Source organism: Lepisosteus platostomus, chromosome 21, assembly GCF_059453375.1.
Source record: "Lepisosteus platostomus isolate fLepPlt1 chromosome 21, fLepPlt1.hap1, whole genome shotgun sequence".
In the NCBI taxonomy this organism is placed as follows: domain Eukaryota; kingdom Metazoa; phylum Chordata; class Actinopteri; order Semionotiformes; family Lepisosteidae; genus Lepisosteus; species Lepisosteus platostomus.
Window position 1 is genome coordinate 1,429,194 of NC_142631.1, and position 25,707 is coordinate 1,454,900.

At 48.0% G+C, this 25,707-nt stretch overlaps 1 protein-coding gene across 11 annotated transcripts in view; it reads left to right on the forward strand.

The window, feature by feature from the left end:
- LOC148643810 (tenascin-like) overlaps positions 1-25,707 on the forward strand; it is a 139,568-nt gene that overhangs the window by 98,690 nt on the left and 15,171 nt on the right. For 8 of the 11 annotated variants that reach the window (XM_088614943.1, XM_088614942.1, XM_088614946.1 and 5 more), the window contains 14 exons: positions 3,749-4,326; positions 5,261-6,853; positions 8,711-8,974; positions 9,304-9,419; positions 10,242-10,395; positions 11,581-11,850; positions 12,562-12,747; positions 14,314-14,403; positions 14,790-15,053; positions 16,917-17,312; positions 19,248-19,694; positions 20,940-21,212; positions 23,893-24,165; positions 25,069-25,341. In XM_088614943.1, the coding sequence (XP_088471069.1) occupies positions 3,858-4,326; positions 5,261-6,853; positions 8,711-8,974; positions 9,304-9,419; positions 10,242-10,395; positions 11,581-11,850; positions 12,562-12,747; positions 14,314-14,403; positions 14,790-15,053; positions 16,917-17,312; positions 19,248-19,694; positions 20,940-21,212; positions 23,893-24,165; positions 25,069-25,341 (5,068 nt within the window). In that variant the 5' untranslated portion in view covers positions 3,749-3,857. The remainder of the gene's footprint in view (positions 1-3,748; positions 4,327-5,260; positions 6,854-8,710; positions 8,975-9,303; positions 9,420-10,241; positions 10,396-11,580; positions 11,851-12,561; positions 12,748-14,313; positions 14,404-14,789; positions 15,054-16,916; positions 17,313-19,247; positions 19,695-20,939; positions 21,213-23,892; positions 24,166-25,068; positions 25,342-25,707) is intronic. The other 3 variants (XM_088614952.1, XM_088614953.1, XM_088614951.1) reach the window with 2 other exon arrangements.

Below are 25,707 nucleotides of genomic sequence, written 5' to 3' on the forward strand. Positions count from 1 at the left end.
TTAAAAAGAGCAGCTTGGCAAGACACTGGCTGCCCAATGCGTCCACTTCCTGGGCATGTCGGGGCTTTCAGAATACCCCAATTAGATCAGTAACAGACAAGGGATATTCATTAGTCAGATGCACTGAGCTGAGAAACGAACCTTGCAGGGCAGTGCTCTGAAGCTGAAGAACTGGAGTCTTTGTTTTATGTTACCAGTAATATTGGCAGCACAATGGGCTTACAGAGCCAACTGCAATAGACTCCAGTGCCTGTAATCTCAGATTCAAGGGGAACGTGGTGTGTGTGTGTGTGTGTGTGTGTGTGTGTGTGTGTGTGTGTGTGTAGCCATATTCACCCTGTTAAAAGAAGCAAACAGAAGCATTCCTCTTGTTACAAGAAGTGGTCCGCTTCTGAAAATGTCTACATAGATTTGTTCCCCTTTTAAAAAACCCTGTACCTATACTTCCCAGAACAAAGATGTATTTGAGACATCCCTTCTCGGAACAGACCCTTCACATATCACTGCTGCTATTGGTATTTTTTAAAATCTGAGTCCTGTATCTCAGAGCTCCTCTTTGTCACTGTGGAGCACACAAGGCCATGAGGCCGTTGTTTGTCCTTTTTACTTGCTTGAAGCCTCTTTGTTCTGCTTCATGGCCTTGTGTGGGTGATGCAAAATTAACCTTGTGCTTTTCTCTCATATATAATAGTCTTAACTAATTTTCTCTGGATCAGGTGTCGGTCTCTTCCATTTTAATATACTTTTTGAAATGACTTACGGAGGGCTTCAGTTTAAATTAAGTTATGACACAGTCATAACTGCTTTTGCAATTGCAGTGTGATCAAAGGAAATGGCTTGATTTTATTTCGAGTCCCGGAGAGTTTAGCATGTGACCTTGTGGAATCCCCTGGTAATAACACTAAGAAACCAAAAGGGAAAAGCAAATCCTTATTGTTTTCTGCCAGGAAAGTTCCCATTGGATTAGGAAGATGTGGTTGTACAGGGGGAAAGCTGAAGTCAGAATCTGGTGGAAGCCCAGGCCAGCGAGGTGGGCTTCTCTGTCGAGCAGGGAGAGAGGATGACTGCGTGCATGTGACAGCGGGGTGCCAGCTCTCTTTGTTGTGGTCTCCCAGGCTGGCGCGCAGAAAAAGACAGCAGTCTAATTTAAATTCCGTCTGGTCTTTTTGACTCTTTCTGTGACAGCATTAGCATTTTATCTTGGCTTCGGAAGTGTAGTTATTGAAGGCATCTGGAAGAAACACCACAACCAACAAAAAAATCTACAGGGATCTGTTTGCATTTTTCCCACGCAAGAGAGAAAAATGTTGCGCGTTTTAGTAAAGTGCTTTTGATTAATGGCTGGATTGTAGGGGCTGAACTCTTTATTTTTCGGACAAACACACGTTTGTTTTATAATTGGACAGGGCTGCATGTCATGACTAACATAATTCCGACTTGGTTGCAGGAGTCAGTAGTCATGGGCCTGATTGTGTTACCTAAGCTGGGTTCCAATCGTTGTATTGGCAAGTCCAGATTCAGCTTATTTTGTACAATGAAAAACACACAAGCGCACAAAGAAAAGGGCTGGGCTCCCTCAGAGCCTTCCTGTCACTTGGTTGAGAAGTGACAGGCAGAAATGAAAAATCTGCTCATCCATCCAAAACGAAATCATGGCCGCACTTCCAGGCAATTTCCCCGTAATTTTGTGTATCGAATTCCTGGGCTTCCGGCCGTCTGACGGGAGTGTGGGGCTACGGTGATTTTCTCGCGCGCGCCCCAGGGGAGGAGGCCCCAGCACCTCCCCGGCAGTCTGCCCTCGCGGGATTGATGCGCCGTCCCGCTGCAGCTGCCACCTCGAGGCCCCTGGCCCTTTCTGCCGACGTGCGAGCCTGAGGGTCGCCCCTGGCATGAGCTGCAGGGCTCTCCACAGAGCCGGCGGTCCTCATGGGTCACACACACAGTCTTGTGCTCTTTCCCCCCCCCCTTCTTTTTGCCATTTGTTCCTGTGAGACCTGTCTGTCACTGCTCAGCTCTTGGGTTTAGAAAGCAGTTCCGAAACTAGGCTTTCTCTAGGGGCTGTACGTATCCAGAAGGCAACAGTATCCATTACCTGAATAGATGGATTAGGACACTGGGTAAGGCCACTGAGCCTTACATAAAGCTTTTCTGGAAAATCTCAGCACGGAGTAAGAGTGTTCTTTCCTGTCGCTAGTTTACTATTTGCTTTTAGCAAGTAAGTTTGCTAAAAAAAAAACGGCAACCGATTCCACACTTCCTGGAGCCTAAGATCCTCTTTAGACTCTTTAGAAAACTGGTGACATTTTGGATGAAAGGAGGTTGTTTTTAAGAATTCTCCCAAAAATAATCAATTTAGTGATTGTTGTTTGTAGTTTTTTTTTTTTCTGCCGTTGCTGGTTCTCCAGCCGTGCACAGGTGTTTTCTGGTTGACGTGTTGGCTCGGCGCACACGGGCGTGGTGCCGCGATGTTGCAGGGGGAATCCAGGTGCAGTTATCCCATCGGCGCTGACAGGCGGTGTGTGTGTGTGTGTGTCTGCGGGCGGGCGGCATGACGAGAGTGTGAGGTGACACCGTGGTGAGTGGCGTTGAGAAGCCTGTCCGTTTGGGCCGTATCGCACATCCACATGGAGAAGGAGTGGCCACTCCCCTCCAGCTTGTACAGTCGCTAAAGAGTTTAGAAGTTCCAGCATCCCTTTTACAATCCCTTTGGAAAGACTGATCTCCCTCACAAGCGGGACCAGTATGCAGGCTCTAAGGTTGTGCATATATATATATATGATCTCCTAACCCAGTTTCAAGCTTGTCATTTTTTCCTCCTGCAATAAAGCAAGTAGCAGTGGCAGTTTCAATACTTACGCAAGCACTATTTTACGTTTGGGGGAGAGTGACCTCCTTCTCATTATCTGCTATACCCATCTTTTTTCTAAAACATTTTTACGCTGTTTCCTGACATCCACGCAGTGGAGAACTTTGCTGTGCAGATAGAAATGTGTTTAGCATCAAGATCAAAGAAAAAACATGTTTTGCAGTTGTTTCCCTTTCCAGATTGTTTGTTTATTGCACTCTATTTTCTCAGGCAATATTTCTTTCCAAGCTTGCATGGGAAAAGTTTCCCTCCTATAGCTTATTAGCAGCTAGCGAAAAAGAGCTGGGTGTCTGAGGCACGTTAAGAGAATTGCTTTTTCTGCATGTACAAATTTACAAAGAGGACAACAGAAACTGCAGATTAGTTGTCAATCATCAGCAGGGCATTAAACTGTCAGCTCTGTCTTCGAACCTGGACAGCCAGGACAGAGGAGGTTTGTTAGTCCAGGTGTTGCATGCATTCTGTAAAAGACTGGACCCTATGAAAGACACCCGCACAAATATTTCACAGACAGAGAGATGCATTCTTTCCCAGATTAAGAGCCATAATCTGTGGGGGAAAAAAAGGAACATTCACCTGGTCACTCTCGTGCTTGGGAAACAGACGGGAAACAATTGTTTGTATCAGTTGCATTCCCAAGTCCCTTCCCCCCTACCCCCCCCAATAAATAGGTGCACTGACTGTGTTGACCAGGTCACCAGGTACACAATGGTGAGAGCTTTGGTTTTACTACTCTGTAATCACCTGCTGTATCTTTAATCCAGTCCTGTTTGGAACCAGGTTTATTAAATGCCCCACTTCTTATCTTTTAGGGCTTCTCTTCTAATCTAATCATAACTGTGGCTTCTTTTCTCACTCTGTTTTTGTTTCCGCTCCGTACAGGACAGGTGCGCCCACTCCCCTGCCCTCGTCTCTGAAGCACTTGGCACCGTCCTGTTCGACTGCACTGTGCAGGACGTTTGAGGAAAGGACCAGACGCTGACGGGAAAGCATGAGGCTCCAAGGCTTTGTCCTGGTCTGCCTGGCTGCAGTCTCCGTGCTTCATCTTGCAGATGCAGGGCTGATCAAGAAAGTGATTCGGCACAGGAGAGAGGTCCTGGCATCTCCCAGAGTGGAGAACGTCACTCTCCCGAGCCCAGACCAGCCCGTTGTCTTTAACCACGTCTACAACATCAATGTCCCCATGGGCTCCATGTGCTTGGTAGACCTCGACTCCCCGGGAGGAACGGAGCTCAAGCCCAAAGCCCCCTCGGATGTCCACGCCACCGAGCACACTGTGGACGGGGACAACCAGATAGTCTTCACCCATCGCATCAATATCCCCCGCCAGGCCTGCGGCTGTGCCAATGCCCCGGACATCAAGGACCTCCTGAGCCGCCTGGAGCTGCTGGAAGGGCAGGTGTCCCAGCTGAGGGAGCAGTGCGGCAGTGGGGCTGGCTGCTGCGGTGCCCCGGCCACAGGTAGGAGCAGCCAGCGTCCTGCAGGCCTGAAGACGATCCTCAGTCGTCAGGGCCCTGCCTGTTTGCACGCCGCCATGCTTTCACTTTGAATCGTTTTGCAAACCTGCGTCTTGCAAGAAGGTCTCGCCTGCCATGCTTTAATCTCTTATCATCACAAGGATATACGTTTTTTTTGCTATAACTTGCAGCCTTTGTTTCATGCTTTGCAAGACAGTGCTTGATGACAGAGGCCTTTTATGTAAGTTAAAGTTGACATTTGTAGGTTTGGGCAGAACTGTCTCTGGCATTGCAAAGGCCTGTTCCGCAGGTTCCCTTTCACCTTTGTTTGATGCTGTAGCTTGTAGTCCTCCATGACGTCACTACCTGAAAAGCTATTAATATTATACGGCACCCCTCTCTCTCCCTTGCATTGGTCTTAATGCATCCTTCCTACATCCCCTCTCCACCTGAGCAGCTGCACCTTGGTTAATTTCTCTCCTTGCTTGGAGGTCCTGACTTGCCCCTCCTCTTCTCCTGCCCCAACAACTGCCTCTCCTATGGACAGGTTGTTGATCAGAAAACCTTAACCCAGTGCCTCTTGTGCCCAACTTAGATAAGATAAAATCACTTTATTGGCCAAATACAATTACCCCAGCTTGCTCTCCATGAGACACACAGACAGGGAGAGAAGCTGGGGGTCAGAGCGCAGGGTCAGCCATTTATATGGCGCCCCTGGAGCAGCTGGGGTTAAGGTCCTTGCTCAGGGGCCCAACAGAGTAGGATTCCTCTGCCGGCTGCGGGATACGAACCGCCAACCTTCCTGAGCCACAGAGCCACCGCTCCGCCCTGTTCTCAACAGACATCCCTCAAAGCATCTAACAGTTACTCCTTGTGAGCTGAGAAACGTGCCCCCTGTGTCCTGCGGGTGAATAACCTCTTGCCCTGTTGCCCGCAGGTCTCGTGGACGTGAAGCCGTACTGCAACGGCCATGGCAACTACAGCACGGACACCTGTAGCTGTTTGTGTGAGCCGGGCTGGAAGGGCCCCAACTGCACGGAGCCGGAGTGTCCCGGCGACTGCCAGGACCAGGGCCGCTGCGTGGACGGCGTGTGCGTGTGCTTCGAGGGCTACACGGGCGAAGACTGCGGGGTGGAGCTGTGCACCGTGGACTGCGGCGAGCACGGGCAGTGCGTGGACGGGGTCTGCATCTGTGCGGAGGGCTACACCGGGGAGGACTGCTCCCAGACCCGCTGCCTCAACAACTGCCTGGGCCGGGGCCGCTGCGTGGACGACGAGTGCGTGTGCGACGAGGGCTTCACGGGCGAAGACTGCTCCGAGCTCATCTGCCCCAACGACTGCTACGACCGGGGCCGCTGCGTCGACGGCGTCTGCTTCTGCGACGAGGGCTTCACGGGGGAGGACTGCGGCGAGCTGACCTGCCCCGGGAACTGCAACAGCCGCGGCTACTGCGTGGACGGGCAGTGCGTCTGCAGCGCGGGCTACGCCGGCGAGGACTGCGGCGAGCTCACCTGCCCCAACGACTGCCGCGGCCGCGGGCGCTGCGTCAACGGGCAGTGCGTCTGCGACGAGGGCTTCGTGGGCGAGGACTGCGGCGAGCTGGCGTGCCCCAGCAACTGCAACGACAGGGGGCGCTGCGTCAACGGGCAGTGCGTCTGCGACGTGGGCTTCACGGGGGAGGACTGCGGCGAGCTCTCCTGCCCCAACAACTGCCTGGACCGCGGGCGCTGCGTCAACGGCCAGTGTGTCTGCGACGAGGGCTTCGCCGGGGAGGACTGCAGCCTGAAGACCTGCCCCAACGACTGCTTCGGCCGGGGGGACTGCGTGGACGGGAAGTGCGCCTGCTTCGCCGGGTTCACCGGGGAGGACTGCAGCGAGCTGACCTGCCCCGGGGACTGCCGGGGCCGCGGGCGCTGCGTCGACGGCCTCTGCGTGTGCGACGAGGGCTTCGCCGGAGACGACTGCGGCCAGAAGACCTGCCCCAACGACTGCCTGGAGAGGGGCGTCTGCCTGGACGGGCGCTGCGTCTGCAACGAGGGCTACACGGGGCTGGACTGCTCTGAGCTCACCTGCCCTGCCAACTGCAACGACAGGGGGCGCTGTGTCAACGGGCAGTGCGTCTGCGACGAGGGCTTTGTGGGCGAAGACTGCGGCGAGCTGGGGTGCCCCAATAACTGCAATGACAGGGGGCGCTGCGTCAACGGGCAGTGCGTCTGCGACGAGGGCTTCGTGGGCGAAGACTGTGGCGAGCTGGGGTGCCCCAATAACTGCAACGACAGGGGGCGCTGTGTCAACGGGCAGTGCGTCTGTGACGAGGGCTTCGTGGGCGAAGACTGTGGCGAGCTGGGGTGCCCCGATAACTGCAACGACAGGGGGCGCTGTGTCAACGGGCAGTGCGTCTGTGACGAGGGCTTCGTGGGTGAAGACTGTGGCGAGCTGGGGTGCCCCAATAACTGCAACGACAGGGGGCGCTGTGTCAACGGGCAGTGCGTCTGCGACGAGGGCTACATCGGCGAAGACTGCTCTGAAGGTCAGCTTCTCAATATTCCTTAAAGACACAGTTCCTCATGCAGATACCGTTGGTAGAAAAATTGGACTCCAGCTGTGGGTCGTGCTGTTATGGCATTGTAAATGAATCACCTCTTCAGTTGAAGGTATTTTAAAATGACACAGTTTTTCCACTTCACATCAGTGGCACTGCACTTCCAAAATTAAGATGTCCACGTTGTCATTTTTTTCTTTTGCTTTGAAGACTTCTTGAAAACTCATTTATCCAGCTTGAGCTCAAAGGCAGAGACGGTCCTCTTGGGCCTTCCTGTCTTCTTTCCAAGGAAGAAACGTTTCGTTCTGCCAGGCACCTGAAACAGCCTTTCTGTGCCGTAACAACAATACGCTTGAGGCGGGAAGGGTCAGTCGTGCTGTATCTTAGAAGTGGGGCTTGTTTGCTGGGTATTGGAATAACTTTCCCTCAGCTCTTCCATCCGTCTCAATCACTTGGGTTTTAAGTTTTTAAACCTTGATTTACCCAGGTTTTTAAAAAGGACTTAAATGTCGAAATCAGCGAATAATGTGGCCCAAATTTTTGCCTTTTGAAGTGTTAGTTCACAGCAGCGTAGCAGGGTATCCTGTTGTAATGTTAGTTACCAGTAAAACGATACTTGAATTTTGCACTCAAGAATGTTAATGTTATTTTACTCCCAATTTGAAAATCTTTCTATACCCGAATTAAAAAATGAATTTCCGGATCAAATCGACAACTGCTCTCCTTATAAACAGAGTTTAAAACAGTCTTTTTTCATGTCGTTTGTATGTTTATTACTGTTTCCATTTTTTATTTATTTAAGTGAATTTTTTCCAGCCCAGCCCTTTTTTGTTAAACACCAAGCAGAAATGGCAGACCTTTTAAGACAAGGCGGTGACGGTTATGAAATCCTCTTCTGGAAAGCAATCATATAGAGAAATGGTGAAGACATTGCACATGGTAGCACACCTCATAATTGAGTTCTTGTGTACACTAATGATGCAGTAGGCACCCAGGCTCTTTAATTAGCTGGACTTTGGGCACAGTCATGATAACTGCAGCCCACATGTGCTTCAGAGTCATTTTCCCTGCCTAGAAAATGGGTTTCTGCAGCTTCAAGGAACTCAGCCCTGAGGTGAAAATGATTCACACTAAACTGGGATGTAGGAACGTTAAAGGTTGAAGTAACTAGCTTTGTACCCATGACCTGCTGAAAGACATGACATGGCAGCAAAGTGGAATAGAGGTTAGGAATCAGGGCTCCAGCGTAGCGGGTTCTGGGTTTGAGCCCTGCTGTAGTGAAATGCCCAGCTGCAAGACGGGGTCTCCAGGTTGTCATTATGAATGAGAGTTTGTTCTCAACTGACTTACCTTCTGAAAGAGAAAAGCATATTTTTCCTGCTCATACTTCTTTCTTTTGGGAAAAGACACATAATTGACAAATCATACCAGGATTTTAAAAATGGAGCCCGAACCCTCGATTGCCATTAAGGAGTCCCTGGTGAAATGCGTCTTTGTTCTTTTCTGGCGTATTTTTTTTCCCAAAAGCAATCTTCAAAACTCTTCTAGGATGACTATCTATTTCGCTGTATTTAGAGGCTGGAAAGTTTTGTAGCTTATGTGCAGTTATTAAACTGGGGATTGTTGAAAGGAATAGTTTTGCAAACTCGTAATTACTGCCATAAGAGTACATCAGGAAAAATATTTAGCAAACTTAGTTCCATGGTGTAGAGTCTCTTTGCGGTTTTAAATTTTAAACAGGTCTGGGTGGAGATGTGGAAAAAAGGACATAAATGATAATGAATTGTGAGTCTGAATATCCTTAATGAAATTCTCCGCTAATCAGGTGTTCTGTTCTGTTGGCAGTGTCCCCACCTAAGGATCTGACCGTGACGGAGGTGACCCCTGAGACCGTCAACTTGACCTGGGCCAACGAGATGAGCGTGACTGAGTACCTCATCACCTACATCCCCACCTCCCCCGGAGGCCTGGAGCTGGACTTCCGTGTGCCGGGAGACAAGCGTGCTGCGACCATCCGCGAGCTGGAGCCTGGCGTGGAGTACCTGGTCAACGTCTACGCCGTCCTCAACAACAAGAGGAGCATCCCCGTCAGTGCCCGCGTTGCCACACGTACGTCATGACGCAGCCGGGCCACTTCCAGGCTCAGGCCTGCGTTTGTAACATGTCCACGTCAACAAGGTCAAACTGTATAACCCATTCATTTAGTGTTTAAAAAAGGAGGTGAAAACTGTCCTGCAGGCTTTGTAGCGAGAATAAGGGGGTGTGGTGTAATTCTGAGCATTGTTTTGTTAGTTACTGAAGCTTTTATGCATTTTCTCTTGGTGCGTGGAGGTCTGCTTCTTGACCTTTATCGTAGCATAGATCAGCTCGTAATCCAGGCAGTTCGCACACGGGCGACAGTCAGGGGCTCATGGGGTGCTCCCCTGTGTCTCCTGCAGACCTCCCAGAGCCCGAGGGACTGAAGTTCAAGTCGGTGCGGGAGACCTCCGTGGAGGTGCAGTGGGATCCCCTGGACATCTCCTTCGATGGCTGGAACCTCATCTTCAGAAACACGGTGAGCTCCCCCTGCCCTCCGTAGGAGCCACGAGTGCAGCCGTGTCTGGGGAAACAGACCTCGAGGGCTGTTGCGCAAGCGTGCGGCGTCTGTGAAAGCCCCGATGGAACAGAGCTTCCTAACATCAACTACCGAGTAACTCCTGGCGATGATCCTGATGTCCATAAAATCTGGAGCCTCCTTATTGTTTTTGCAGGGCTTTCATTAAGGGAAACTTTGGGAGCAGTTAAATAAACAAAGAGAAGATCCATGAGCCAGGACTTGCATACCAGCTTTTATTGGTGTTAGACTCTCTTCTACTCTAAACTCGGTTTATGGCTCCTGAATAAATTCCAAAGATCTGCATTATTCGCGCATGAATGAAAGAGCCTTTTGCACCTTGCACGATCCATCGTTGCCAGACTGTTTTTTTTTATATATGCAAGGGAAATTGGAAGGGCGTCACAGTTCGGTGGCCATTCCATTTTACAGCATGTTTAATGCCAGCTTTTTTATTTCAAAACCACTGCTGAGCATTTCCAAAATATGTCAGGTCCTGTTCCAGTCAGACTTTGGAATTTTAAATGATTTTTAAATGATTTTCCTCTGACTTATGTCTCATTATCATTATCTAACTGCTGTTTTCCAGAAGCTATTTGTTCTGACCTCTATTATCCTCCACTGATGTGTCCCCATGGTTTTCAGTGGGATGTTTATAACATGGGTCATCATTTAACCATCATATGCTGTGGTGGAATTGTCCCTGTCTAGCCTTTGCAGAGGAGCAAGTCCAACACCAGTGAAGCTGTTGACTGTAGACACTGCCCTTTTGACATTTTGCAGAAGGAAGAGAACGGCGGGATTTCCAACACCCTGACGAGACCGGAGACGAGCTACACACAGTCCGGTCTGGGGCCGGGGCAGGAGTATGAGGTCACTCTCCACATCGTGAAGAACGGCACCCGCGGCCCCGGAGCCTCCAAGAATGTCGTCACTAGTAAGAGACTCCCCCTCCCACTCCGACGGGAATATCCCCCCCCCCTTCTTCTCCAGACCCTGCCACTTCCCACTCCAACTTTTATTGCTTGATATGATGGCCAGGGTTGCCTCGTATACTTGGGACACATACTGAATTATACACAAAATGTATATGCCTCAAACACTCCCCTGTTAGATGAAATCATAAACGAAGGCATTGATTTACAAAGTGATGACTCAACACACGTAGCAAGTGAGACGGCAAACATTCAGAGAGGTTACTGAAGATGTGTGCGTGTCTTTGACATCCGCTGTCACTTCTCAGTGCTCCCACTGAGCTAGTGCTCACGCAGCAGTGCAGCAGCTCCACAAAGGGCGGGAAGACATCCCTCATCACATGTTAATATGGGTCTGGCATTTCCAGATAATGGAGACCACTTCCCCCAGCCTCTAGCCTTCCATTCATCACTTTGTTTCTGTTTTACAACCTCCCTCTTTGACGTGTATACTGCAGTGAGTACTGAGGAAATCAGTAGAAACTGCAGAGGGTCTGTAGGGGAATGACAACCATTACCACCTAAAAATACGCAGTGGACCTGAACTTCAGATGAGGACAGCACAGCAAGTTTATCTGTCTTGCACTGAAGGTGGCATGTGTTCCCTGCCCTGTGATTCATTTAGCTTGTGCATCCTCCATACATGTGTGACCTCCATAGTGTAGCCTAATGTTCCTGTGGTCTATCTGTAATGCCTCGGCAGTATTCATTTTGTTTAAACTAGGATGTCCTCAGTATGCTCTTTAATTGTTTAACTAATCCTTCTGGTTGTCAATTAAACAATTAAGGAGGTGGTTGACTTAAAATTTAGCAATGAAGTGGATCAGACAGGCTGCAGCCTGAGTGGCCCTGGATTTAACTCCATCCACCGTGAAGTCTGAAATTGTTCTGATGCTGCGGTGTGTGATTTCATAGTTGCATCATTTTATTTCTGTGGTGTTCCCGTATGTAGGAGGGGACCAACTTTATCCCCAGTGAAGAGCAGCCTCCTCCTGGCTGACACTCTGCGCCAGCAGCCCAGCAGCAGGAGTGAGGAATGGGGAACTGCTTCAGGGTTTCAGATGAGTTCAGGGGGAACTGTAGGAGGGCCACCTTGCTGGTTCTGTGGGCGCACCCTCTCAGCTCCCCTGGTTTATTCTGCCTCGCAGAGATCGACGCCCCGAGCCAGGTGGAGGTGCGCGATGTGACCGACTCCACGGCCTTCATCACCTGGTTCAAGCCGGTGGCTCAGGTGGACGGTGTCACCCTGTCCTACGGGCCCGGCTCGCAGCTCTCGGACAGAACCACCGTGGAGCTCTCCTCCGCGGACTCCCAGTACAACGTGGGCAACCTGAAACCGGACACGGAGTACGAGGTGTCGCTGGTGTCCCGGCGCGGAGACATGCGGAGCGACCCGGTCTCGGAGACGTTCACCACGGGTGAGGCAGCGCCACTGGGCCGAGTCTCCATCAAGACACAGTAGCAAGAGGCACAGCCGGCCAACGATCAGAAACTCGTTATGCCTTCGGAAAGGGTTTGAGTTGAAAGGTCGATGATTGAAAAACTGGCTGGACCCAAAGCGCAGTAGCTGGACTGTGTTGAGACCCTGTGAGAAATGCTCCTTTTTTAAGGGAACAAAAAAGTAAGCAGGTCACTGAAGGTCACCCAGAACTGGATTTTTCTGCCTTCCCTGTTCTTTAGGCACACTGAAATGCACTTTGTAACATTTTGGTAATGAAATCTGCGAGCGACCTGATGAATGTGCATTGTTGTGCATTGTAGGCGTTTCCTTCTAGTTGGCAGTCAGACCAGCAATATAAATTGACAAGAGGTCTTTTATCACGGTCCAGCTCGTTCAGATTGCTCTCTATAATGCTTGACATCTAGATTTGAGGACGCAGCGTTTCTCATTTCTTTGTCACAGTGGGTAGCAACATTGCTTCTGCTGCTGACTGGTTCCTTTTGTGTGTCTTTAGCAGTTGGTTTAGTCCAGATATTTCAGCAAGGATATTCCTAGAAAGTATGAGAAATTCGATTTCCTATAATTACCAGTGTTTTCTTTGTAGATCGATGCAGATGTAAAAGTGAACGATCATGCTCTTTGTCAGGCGTAGAGCTCATTTTTGAACCCCCCTTTTTCTGTGCGCCAGATCTGGATGCCCCCAAAAATCTGCAGGCCATTTCCCAGACTGACAACAGCATCACTCTGGAGTGGAGGAACAGCAAGGCCAACGTGAACAGCTACCGGATCAAGTACGCCCCCATCTCCGGCGGAGAGCACGTGGAGATCACCGTGCCCAGGGGCCGGCAAAGCACCACCAGGACCACCCTCACTGGTATGGGGCCAGCAGACCCCGGGCTGTGTCCAGTCTGTGCAGCAGTGGGGGCTCCCGAACGGTCAAAGTGATGGAAGCAGCTTCGTACTACCTTCTCTTTCGCCTGAAGTGAGGCGCTTTGTCAGGGTGGTCCAGCTCAGCTCCTGGAGACCGATGTGTCTGTGGGTTTTCTAGGTCTGTTTAAATCCGTGACACCTGAAGAGCTGGTAAATTGGCCCAATCCAGCCAACAAAGAGGTTATTTAGGTCATTTAGAGCTGAGTTGGCATGAAGATCTGCAGACACACTGGTCCTCCAGGACTGGACTTGGACCACCCTGCTGTAATGGTTGGATTCCATTAACAGATGTCTGAATTTGTTCCCCGCTAGTCTCTGCTTTCCGTCTTTAGCTCCCTTAATAGAACAGAAACCTTTTCTTTCTTCTTGAATAATTGGCAGCTTTTAACTGTTCTGTAAGAGTTACAGTTTTTCACAATATAGGACTTTTGTTGCTTTACGTGAATGGATCAGGTGCCGTGAAAGCACGCGTTTTGGATGTGTGGTTCTAATTGAATGTTTTGCCAAATGCCTACATTTTAAACTGCAAGCTCATAATGTGTCACAGCGGGTCTCTGTCTTCTTGTTTGTAGTTTTTATTTCCGTGACGCAGCAGAAGTTCTGGTTTCTAGCGGTGCGATAGGAGAGAAGGTTGGAGCTGTTTAACGGAGGCTCTTCTGCCCTTTCCTCCTTGTTTCAGAGAGACCTGGAAAGGCTGTGAACAGCAATAAGAATTGACATTTCTTCTGCGCTTCTCACTTTATAGCCGGTGCTTTTGTACGCATGCACAGATTATTCCGTCTAAGAAAGATATTTTTAAATGTTAATAGTTTCTTTGTCTGACTCTCTTCTTTGTTCCTGTCAAGAACACTGCAGGGTCATTCAGCTAATAACTTTAAAAGCTTTGCTACTCACCTCACGTTTTTGTCATGTTATCATCTGTAATTAACGTCACGCTTGTGAATTTACTGATAATGACTTTGCTGTGCATTCAGTATAATTTTATGCTTTGAGGCTCCTACACAATAACCCTTGTAAGTTAATAAATGATATAAGTGCAGGAAATCGCAGGCCTTAAGCAGAAAGTCTAATTGCAGTGTGGAATGGCTCCCTCAGCCATTAAGAAGTAAGAATTATATAGGCAGACCTCGTCCTGAGCTATCAACTTGTCCTGTGATTAGCAGAATGAAAAAAAATCGAACTGAAAATCTTTTGGATAAGAAGGTGCATATCTTCACCTCTTAAATTCTCATTGCACTGCTAAGAGAATAACCTGACGGCTTCGTCTTGGATCCAAACAGCTCATGGAAGTGCATCCACTCACAGTGCACTTGGCTGTGCCGTATTTTCATTGGACGGTTCGATTTGGATTTCAGGCAGGCTTGTAATGGCTTGCTGCAAATGAAAGATTCCGATTTTTGTCACAACAGGTATCATGTTGCGGTTTTTATATGAATGGTACGGCGGGCACAGCGTGTTACAAGGTACCATTTTCTAGGACTTCACCAGCTTTCCTTTTTGTGTTTGCAAGGCCTGAGGCCAGGCACCGAGTACGGGCTGGGTGTCACGGCTGTGAAGAAGGACAGAGAGAGCATGCCCGCTACCATCAACGCAGCCACCGGTAAGCACATCGGGGACTAGGCCTGTGTCAGTAAGAAGTCTATGTATTGTGTGTCTAAGCTTCTCTTGTCCTTTTTCAGAAAAGCCCAAAATAGATAACTAAAAGCTGCTTTAGTACAATGGCCTGAGGAAGGCCAAAGTAGGGCCGTTTTATAAAAGAATGGCTCCGCCGCAAAGCACTCGAGTGAAATAAGTGCAGTATGATCGAGTGAAATTGGTCAGTTGTGCAGTTGAATTAAGCAGGAAATTCCAATGGCTAGATTTTGCAAACTTTAGCCAGCACACGGGGATTAACAGCGCCATGCCAATTAGGACCTGAGTTGCCCGATCAGGCACCTCTGGGGGTGCACCTCCTGTACGCTGACCCTGTGCCCCCTCACCCCTCAGAACTGGATGCGCCCCTGGACCTGGAGGTGAGCGGGTCGACGGAGAGGGCGCTCTTGCTGCGCTGGAGGCGGCCCCTGGCCAAGATCGACATCTACCGCCTGGTGTACGTGTCGGCGGACGGGAAGAGACAGGAAGTGGAGCTGCCCTCCGACGCCAGCTCCTACACCCTGAGCGGCCTGGATCCCGGCATGCGCTACACCATCACGCTGACCGCGGAGAGGGGCAGGCAGCGCAGCCAGGCAGCCACTGTCACCGGTTCCACGGGTAAGTGCAGGGCCCTGCGCCACGGTGCAGGAGCAGCTCGCCATCATGCTTGGCTGCGGGCAGACGGGGGGGTGTATTCTGTGTCCCTTGGGCCTTGCAGCCACCCATCAGTTTTCCCAGTAGCTCATCCTTCCAGAGTGCACTAAACACAACTTTCATACAGGATGAAGAGCTCTGGGGTAGAAGCCTTTTTTCCTCTCCTTGGAAGAGAAGGCGCACCACTGTGTTGGTGTTAGTGGTGCTCTTAGGCACAAGGGATTTCAATGGCTTTGAGCGCCGTGGTGTGCCTTTGGGCCTGTCTTTATGGATTAACAATCCTTATCATCAGTTCCACTGATCAATACCACCTCAAGCAGTTTAACGTGACGAGGGGATAAAAAGGTGTTGTGTCCAGGTTTCAAATCTCCCCAAACCTGAACACGCAACCTGGAGGCTGCTGGAGTTTCCTAGAGAACATGGATGCCCTCCTTCCGCCAAGTCCAAGGGTGCTGTGAGGCAGACTCAGGAGCTGCCATTCAAAGCAAACCTCGGAGTTATCCCCACCCACCCAGATCAGTAGCGGCACAGATTGTGTTCAGGACTGACGCCTGGAAAGCACACTGGATAGAATTAATTCGACATGAGGGGAAGCAGTCCTGGCTCCAAATCCCCTTTTCTGGATTTTTTTTCTGCGTAGCCAAATGTGTGTAGAATAGAGCTGTTCTGTGCAGCACACAAAGCTCATTCATGCATTAATTGTTGCAGTGTGGCCCTCTCCCCTGTTCCTGTCTGATTTCACCACGATGAACTATTATACTGTTAAAGAAATTGGTTCCATACCGTATCCCGTTAATGTCAGCTCAAAGCTGTGACTTTTCTAACCCGGCTTGTTTATTTTTCTTTTTCCCGAGCGTTATTGTTAAGCACCACATGGCACGAACACAGTGCCTGGGTTTTGTGGGCACAATAGGCGACTGTGCAAGAGGGAGAAAGCACCCTCCTGGTTTGGGCCTTAGTGCTGCTCAACACGGTGTTCGGCCCCGCGGGGTTGCTGGGACCGCCGCTCGACGGCCCGGGGGCCCGGCCGCAGCGCCTGGCCGCCTTCGCCCAGCAAGGATGTGCTTTGAGACATCTCGCAGCTCCGAATAGGAAACCCCTCCAGATTTATGCTCATTTCAGAGTATGGTTCAAACGGCGTTTAACTGCAGCATGGGATTTCACTCCTCTCTGCCCTGGCGAAAGGAGAACAAGTACCTTGAGGTTTAAAAAATATCGCTTTGGGTTTTTAAAACTTGGAATGCACTTTGCAGGTTACCTCCAGGGGTAGAGCACTATTGTTTTTATTGAAGAGCCTTAATTCTATGCTCAAGACTTCTTCTATATCTCTAAAACTATACCTGTTTGCTTCCTTTTATGTTGAAATAATGCAATTTTTAATCTGGAAGTACTTTGTTTGCACTGGTTCACTTTCCTCTTCTTATTGCCCCCTTAAATTGCCCGAGCATTGATATAACCTCCTGGTTGAGTGAAGGCTAAGGACTCATACTGTATTATGAAGAACTGGCCTGCAAAAAGGTCTTCTTAATTGTTCATTGTATGTCCAGCCATTGAGCCAGTGATGCACAATTTACTCCAAAGGCAAAAACCCACTTTAGCGAATCCTTAATTTAAGGAATTGTAATAGTTTGTTTGAGCTAATGTGTTGCAGTGAGCTGAAAGAAAGAAAATGCTTTCTACCAGCTATAAATCCAGAGAATCTTTTATTTCAGCGACTCACAGACATGTAACCAGGAGTCTGACCTTGCCCATAGTAAGCAGGACAAGTTCCAATCTACCAAGCTTCTCTTTCAATTTAATTTGTTGTTTGTTTGTGTTTTTTTGTAGCTTCGTTCACATTCTATTTAGCTGACAGTATCCTAGAGCTCACAACACCACAAATTTCTGAGGACAATGTTTTTAGCTTTATGCCTCTAGACAACACAGATCCCGAATTCTCTGGGATGGGGCGCGAGGATGAGATCGGGGCCCTGAAAGTTTGGGGCGTAACAGCAGATGGATTTCATCTCTCTTGGGACACAGAGGCATACAATGAGTATGATAGTTACGTTGTAGAATGTAGAGACACAGTGGGATTATGGGAAAAGTTGGAGACCCTTCTCCCTGGAGATTCTACAGGCACTGTAATCCGTGGCTTGAGGGCAGCCACAGAGTATCGAGTAAAGCTTTATGGAGTAACCGCTAGCCAGAGATCCTCGCCTCTTGAAGCAGTTGCTGTTACAGGTATATATTATTTAGGCTGCAAGACAGCCAGCATATCTTCTTCCTCTGTCCTGAGCTCTTTTCTTTCTTTCAAAAAGACAGTTAATAGAATCTTAGCAGCCAGGAAAAAGGGTGCATTTTTGTAATCTCACAAAGTCATACATCTCACAGTTCAAAGTGTGCCAAGCAGTAAAGGGGTTTGCATGCTCATGTTATGAATCCATTATTTTGTTCATGCTCTCATACTTATTAGAGTAGGAGCATGGCATGACCAGAGAGAATCTGTGGTTTGCATGCCCAAGAAGATTCACCCCATCATCATCACCCCATCACCTCATCACATCTCCATATGCATGCTGGAAAGGCCAGGCCTGGACAACCAGAGAAAGTTGCTTAGTCATGGTTGAAAATGGGAGAGCACCAACCTCTTCCTTGACTACAGCAGTACAGTAGCAAGTGAAGAACTAACAATTTCAGGCTCCAGTTCTGTACTTCAGAAACGTAAAAAAAAAGTGTAAATCTGGTTAAGAGAGTTATGCAGTTAGTAGCTAGACGCTGTCATCTAAGAAAACACTTACTGGTCATGGGACAGTGTGGCGCCATCACAAGGGACCATACTCTGCGAAGGATGTACAGTAGACATTGAAATAAAAGACATTCACAAGAAAAGCTGAAAACTGCTGTAGGGTGACATTTGGTGGGTCGTGGTTGGAGTCGCTGTTGCCTCACAGCTCTTGGGTCCTCATTTCCAGTTCATTTCCAGACTGGGGCACTTTCCCTGCGAGTTTGCATATTGTCCCCCATAATTGTATGTTTCTGTCACCCTTTTAAAGCCCCCTAATTAGGTTTCTTAGCACCTGTAAATTGTCCCATACATCCCATGTGAACGACGAGCGTCCTGTCCAGGGTGTAGTTCTCCTTTGTGCCCTGTGCCTCCACGATGGGCTCCAGGTTGCCACAACCCTCACCAGTAATAAGAGGGTTTTCAGTAATGGATGGATGGGTTTTTCTGTACTCGCATATCAGAATGGAGCTGGTATGCTTCATAGTAAGAGCCTCAATTAGCAAAATTGCTTTAGATTCAGCTGCGATGGAATATAATGAAGCCCTCGTATAAAATTAGAACTAATTTCCTGCATCGTTATCCTCCCCCATTACAGCTATTATAAGCAACTATTCGCTTCTGGAGGCTGAGGCCAACATAGTTCATTTATTTCATGCTCATTGTTTGCCATTCCATTTACATACCATTTACCACTTGAGTGTGCATCAGAAGAGGATAATGGTAGCCTATTTGTGCATCTTGTGCTACCTGCCTCTCGCATGAATGCAAACACTGCTCGGGTGTTCAGATTAAGGTTGCATCGCATTGCATGGCTTCATCATGATTTTGAAGTGTACTGTGTACATTCTGCTCAGGCAGACTATACGGAACCTTCAAAAAATTAATGGCTTGCTCAGGGCCATTAATGCCCACGCTACTGGAGCAGATGAATTAGCAGCATGAGGGTGTCCCCTACGGGACGATAGGTGTTGCAGTGTAAACTGGGTCGTTCCCAAGACCTGTTTCATTACTGAAGAGGGAATGCTGCACATGTTCTGATCTCAGGTCACAGAGAGGTACTTCTGTCCATTTTCTTGTATTCTTCATTGAAGAGATGTCGTGAACAACTCAAAACACATGAGGCTGAGTGACTTCCTGAACGATTTTTGCATGAAACAGTTGCAGACTTGAGCGATGACTCTTGGAAAGGGAGCTCTGCTCGCCTCACTTCAATCCACAATCTTGAAGCTTTCGTTTGTTCCTGTCTCATGTAAACAACGTTGCTTGTTTCTTCCCCTAGTTTTCTGAAAACGACAAACAATGCAGCGTTTTTCTGCAGTTAACCTGATTTCCTCTTTGTCTTCTTCCCACAGAAGCTACTGATTAACATGTTTGAATGTACTTTTGTCTAGTGTCCAAGCCCACTCCAGCGTCGGTGGATGCAGGCCCAGTGACAGACATGAGTGCTAAGACTTTAGCTCCCAGCTGGCTGAGCCACCCAACAGTCACCCCTCATGTTTCTCTTAAAACAGAACTGCCACCAACAGAGGCTGTGTTGTGGCAGTCTGGGACAGAGCCTGTGAGTTCCAGCTCGGAGCTCACTGGGGACCTCAATGTCACAAAGGTGACCCATACTAGCCTGGGCCTGTCTTGGGAAGTTTCTGGCAGAACCTTTGATAGCTTCCTTGTAGAGCTGAAAGACATGACAGAGCCTGACAAGCTTAATCAGATAACGATTCCAGGAGATGCCCACCGTGCTGACCTGGAAGGCTTGTCTCCTGGCACGCTTTATGAGATTTCTCTGTATGGAATTGCCCAAGGAGAGAGGTCAATGCCTCTCAAGGCTATTGCCAACACAGGTATTTGTCCATGGTCCCAGGTTTCATTTCCACACCCATTAAAACTTCTTCCTCTCATTTCCTTCTTCTTGTAATATGATCGGCCTCCAAGCTCAGGCGTGCCGTTTCTATGGCACGATACCTGGGAGACGTTTCATGAATGGTACTACATGTATCATGCATGCCCAAATGTTTTGGCAGTGAATGCACCTTGTATGGTCTTATCCCATTCCGAAATGAGCAGCAGGGAATGCAGTGAATAAGCATGCATGGCACAATCAAGCAAATTTGAGGACTGTTGTAATGAATGCGTCATTTTTCTACTCCTGTTTAAACCTAACGACTGTTGTTTAAATACGGTAAACTTGGCCTTCCAGGGAGTCTTCAGCAGTTGGTAATGGCTTGTCATTGTGGAGGTAAAAATCACACTGATATTGCTTAGAGCAGTCCAGCTCTAGAGCATCAGGGATATTGCATGTACCAGGCATGCTTGAGGGGAGAGGGAGCATGGCAGTACAGTTGTATGGCTGAGTCTCTTCATAATGTTGACTCGCAAACAAAGTGCCGAATGAGGCGATACCCCCATCTTGCTTTCGTGACAGTGTGAAAAGCACTCTTGTTTGCTGTACAAATATTACAGTTTGGGTATTTGATACCAAAACAGAGTTCTTAGTCTGCTTCTTCTGCAGTTCAATGGGATTTGTTGTGTAGATCTCACGACTAGAGGGTTTTTCATTTAACAGCCTGAGTTTGATTACCTCCTTTTACCTTCTGCTGCCTGTGTTACACATCAAATACTCTATCAGGCATGAAAAGAGTAGTCATCTCTTCTGCTCTCCCTCCATTCCATTCCTCCATTTCATCCTCATCCTCAGTCTTGTTTTCAGATTTGTACTGTATGTTTTTGTCATTCTGAGTTGTTTTTTTGGAAAGCTACTTTATTGCCACGTCCGCTTTTGCAAGGTAGAAAAATGAATCAGCCTTTGTAATTAGGTTTTTTAATGAGGTTAATAGGTTTGCACTGTATTTTAGAGCACAGATTAACGCCTTTTTTGCCTGCACCTCCGCCCTCAGGAGCTATAAACTGAGCTTTGAGCTGATGCAGCATTCAGGAAGTGCACAGAAGTTTAGAAGTTTCTAAAGAAGGCTTTAGGCAGTTCAGAGGCTTGAGAAGAAAACAAATTCCCCTAATAATCCATTATATTAATTTAATCCATTTGTTGTTTCATGTTTAATCATTTTGGTTTTGATCTGTTTGTCATCCAGAGGAGAAGCCTGAGCTGGGAGCGCTAACGGTCTCAGGTGTTTCTTGGGACAGCTTCAATCTGTCTTGGACAGCGGCTGACGGGGCCTTTGAGGGCTTCCTGGTTGAGGTTACAGATTCTGAGCGGGGTGCTGAGCCGCAGAGCCTCACGGTGTCCGGTGATGCCCGGTCCCTGGGCATCACCGGGGTCGAACCCAGTTCCTCTTATAATATCGCCCTTCGGGGGGTGAGCCGCGGCTCCCCTACCCCGCCTGTCTTTGCAGAAGCCAGAACAGGTATCCAGGTATTGCCTCGGGGAGGGGTCGGACCCCTGCTCCTCTCCCGCTCTCCGCTCTCTCCTCCTCTCCCCTCCGTTCGGATGATCCTGTGGTGTCAAGCAGCAGCTCGCTCACACAACCGAGTCCTTCCTCTGCGCTGCACGGAGCACGCCCTTGCTGTTCTCTTTTTAAGAACAAAAAATCGTTTCATTTTCTTTTAACTTCATCAGGACATCATCCTACATGTCACTTCACCCCCCAGCCACTGCGCCTCTCTTGCCCCCAAGTGGGGTCTCTCATCCCTCAAATAAACAAAAAAACAAACTGCTGTCCATCGCCATCTGTCTGACTCCCCTCCCGCCCCGCGGGCCAGTGCATGAAGCCTCTGGCTTGCCTTGCGGGGCGCTGCGGTGAGCCCACGTGGTGCTGCAGTGATTGCAAAAATCCATCCACTTCAGCAAGAGAGCAGCTGTCACTGAGTAGGGTCGAAATACTTAACACTGCAGATAGTCCATCTGCCTGCTGAGACATCTCTTAACCAAGGTGGCCCACCTCATTGCCACACCCTCCATCAGCTGCACTGGACTGATGCTGCGTATGCGTTTGATTTAAACCATATTCTTCATCACCATCGTCATTTTCATCATCATCATCATCATCATCATCTTAACACTTTTCTTGAGACCTTTCCAGCAAGCCAGGTAGACAGTCCTTCAGTGCACATGCTGTCGATTTTGGGCGAAGTTGTGGCCAAGTCAGACCCGCCATCCCGCAGGTTCTCCTTTTCTCTCTCGCATCTCACACCGAGACCGAGCTCAGGCAGCTGTCCGAGCAATTAGTTCAATTGAAAAACCGAGAGGACAGGTGAGACGTAAACCATCTACCTCTTGATGACCAGCAAGTAAGAAAATCTCCCAACACTTTCTAATTATGAAGGCCAGAGATCGCCTGTTCCCCATCTCGTGATTTAAGGCATCAATTCCATCATTAATAATTGATGTGCCAGTGAGAATTAGACCTGCTGGACCGCCTGTCTCATTTGTCACAGCGGCTAGAGGGAAGCCTCATTCATCTTCACCTTGACCAGGTGGTTCTTTCGGAACGCACACATGTGGTCATATCAGCTTTGAGCTCCATCAGATCGCTCAACAATAGTTAGGGAAATCTGTTTTTGTGTGATTCACATTTGCCGAGGTGCCTTCTATGCCTAGTCTTAAATCTGGCAAGTTGTGTTTTGTAACGCTTTTGAAATATGCGCTGCAGGAGCCGGAGGTTAAAGCTGTGCCGATTTCTGCTTACAGTAGCCCCTGATCCCTCCAGCCTGTGTAGGATCTCAAGGGGAAAAACATCTCTGAGATCTCCTCCACCTGGCGTTCTGGTGGTTGTTTGTCTGGCTTCTGTTCCTGCTTCTGACAGCGTTCCAGGAATTCTAAGAACCAGCAGCTGCTTCGCTTGCATGACAACATCCTTCAGCGCACTGTTTACCTGCAAGTGACAGGCTGTTATGTCTCCATGGCCATATTTTCCAATAGCCTTTTGAGCTGTCTGCTTTGACACTACAGTGCACTCCATAACCACCCCCCCTCGTCTCTCAAAAAGCTGCTAATAATGACAACCCACCGAGTCACTCGTGCCGTCACCAGCTTTTCGTCCTCTTCCTCTCCCCTCTTTGTTGCCTCTTTGCTCTTCACGTGTAATTTTGTAATGAATGCTTTATTTTGTTTCACTCTCCTTGTTTGTTGTTTTTATTCTGAAGTCCAAAGAAAAATCAAAGGGCTTTTTGAATGATCAAACATGGGCTGACATTTACCTTGAGCCCGTCTGTTATGCCTTTAATTAACACTGTTGCGTTAAACACTTGTTTTGTGCTTCTCTCTTCCTCAAATGCTCCCAAATTCGAAAACTTGCTCTGTTTTTCAGATATCTCTAATTGTTTAAAACATTTAAATGCATTTAGTTGGTGCACTCTCTGTCTTGAATAAATTAGCTTAAGATATCCATCAGAAATCAGTTCATTCTTTAGCATTGGTATTTTGTGTGTGGGTTTTGGAAACCCAATTTTTCAGCTCCATCTGAGCCTTTATTCTCGAAAATCATTCACAAATTGTGCAGAAGTGACTCTTTCCCATCACTCAGCCCTACAAACACACGATATCCTGTGAACTTCTGTGAACACGATCTGTTGCTACAACTGCTTTATAATTGAACTTGGTACACCCACAAGGGCTGTACTGAGTATGTTAGCAGGAATCCAGAATTGCAGTAAATACTGTACCTTTGAAAAAGGAAATTCCACACACAGCACTTTAAAGGAGCAGCGACTGCTGAACTTGATCTTTATCACAGATTTTCCAGCAGTTTGTAATAATATTAATATAGTATAACATGTCATTCGAACTTGCCAAAATGGATGAAGAATGCTCCAAGGAGCTGTTAGATGATTGGCTGAGCAGTGAGAGTCAGTGTTTCACTCTCATGCTGAGGACTTTTCCATAAACAATTTGAAGCACACAGTAACTCTTTCAAATCCAATATTGCCTCTTAAAATTTAGTACCTCTTTTACTGCACAAAATCCCATGTCTGCTGGCTTGCAGTCCTGCTGGAGTCTTCTGGAGCTGAACTGTGCTTAGCCCTCACAGTGGCTGTTTTCTATCTTCAAAACATGTTATAAAAGGTAATAATTGTTTCTTTCTCTAGTGGTGGAGCCTACACTTGGCAGTTTGTCTGTGTCTAACATTACCGCAGAAAGCTTCCGAATCTCCTGGAATGACACAGAAGGGGATTTTGAAGGGTTTGTCTTGGAGATCATAGATTCCAGCAGGCTGACGGAGCCTATGGAATTTAACCTGTCCCACAATGCTCTGTTCACTGATATCGCGGGGCTCCGGCCCAGCACTGACTATGTAGCCTACCTGTATGGGGTTCTGCAGGGGGTCAGAACCCCTGCGATGAGTACCGTGGCCACAACAGGTATTGTTGTCCCTCTCTTTTCGTTATAGTCTGTCAGCCTGTCTTGACATAGCTTTCTCTGGGGAAAAGGTGGGGGCAGTTCACAATCTGCTGTGCACTGGCAATTTTTTAAAATGTTTTCCAGTTTTTTACACATATATATTTACATTATCGCTCATCAGCATAAACCTCTCTTAATGATTTTTTACTTTAATTTCACATTTCATTTCCACAATTATCCTCTGTTAGAGGCCAAGAATCTCCTTTGTCTTGAGCAGGAGTCTTGCAGATTAATATTTTTTTCCCCTGTCTTGATACTGAGTAAGTTTGGCTGAATTAATAAGCTTTCCACAGGGCTTTCCAAAAAGGAAAGCGTTATTATATTAGACACAAGATATCTCCCTAAACAACCACTTTTTGCTAAGGGTATGTTTACACTCAGCCATCAGTATGTAGAGAACAGAGTATAAATATCCCGTTCATGTGCATGTGCAAGCGTTCCCATAGTGTATACGTTTCAGATTTATTGCATGGTGTGTATATCCTTAACTAGTATGTAAGCGTGTAGGCTTGCCCTAATTGCCTCTGTAGTTTATTTTTAATCCATTGATCCCCATCAAAAACTCCTGCTAGATGTCCTCAATTTTCAGTAATTTCCTCCTGCTGTGGCAGTGCACGATGGCACCTGCTAAGTGTGCAGTCTGTACTGTGAAACTCTGTGGTTGTCCTACTGGGGAATGGGACATTTAACGTTGGTGGGGGGGGGGAGGGGAGCAGTTAAGGGTGGCAAAGAGCAGTAGTGAGGACTGAGTTGCTGGGGAGCATCTTGTGTTGGGGGATTGGCACTGCATGTGCAGGAGGCTGGCAGCAGTTGCTCTGAGACGGGTCTTTACAAATCAATGCTGACTCTTTTCTCCTCTGTAGCTGCAGAACCTGACTTGGCCAGGCTAGTTGTTTCTAACGTTACCTCTGAAAGCCTGTTGCTTTCTTGGACGACGAGAGAAAGGGCTTTTGATAACTTTGTTGTAGAGATCAGAGAGTCTGCTTTGCCCTCACAGGCGAGGGGGCTGACAGTGCCCAGCTGGGCGCGCTCCACAGTCCTTTCCAATCTGAAGAGCGACACACAGTACAATATTAAATTGTATGGCAGCTCTGGCAGCCAGAACACACTGCCCTTAATGGCCTTAGCAACTACAGGTAAAGTAACTCCTTTTATTGCTTTAATCAAATTTCACCTTCTTCCTTTTGTCGTCAGTAGGTGTATGATCAGTCATTTCAGAAGTCTGCCCCATGTTAATTGTTTAGAACAAACATGGCAATAGATTCTGGTCTAACAAAACACACTGTGGGCATAGAGGGTAGAGTTTTAAAGAATTAAAAAAGAAGAAACAAAAAATTGACTCTAATTTATTTTGCATTTTTTAATTTAAGCAGCCTGTTTTTGCTAAATCAGTTCCCTTTTCAGAACAAAGCTGCAGTGAATTGGCGAGAGAGTTTTGGTTTAAAACATTTACATTTCAGTGGATTTTTAAAATAAATTTCTCGTGTGTTTTTGTTGATTGC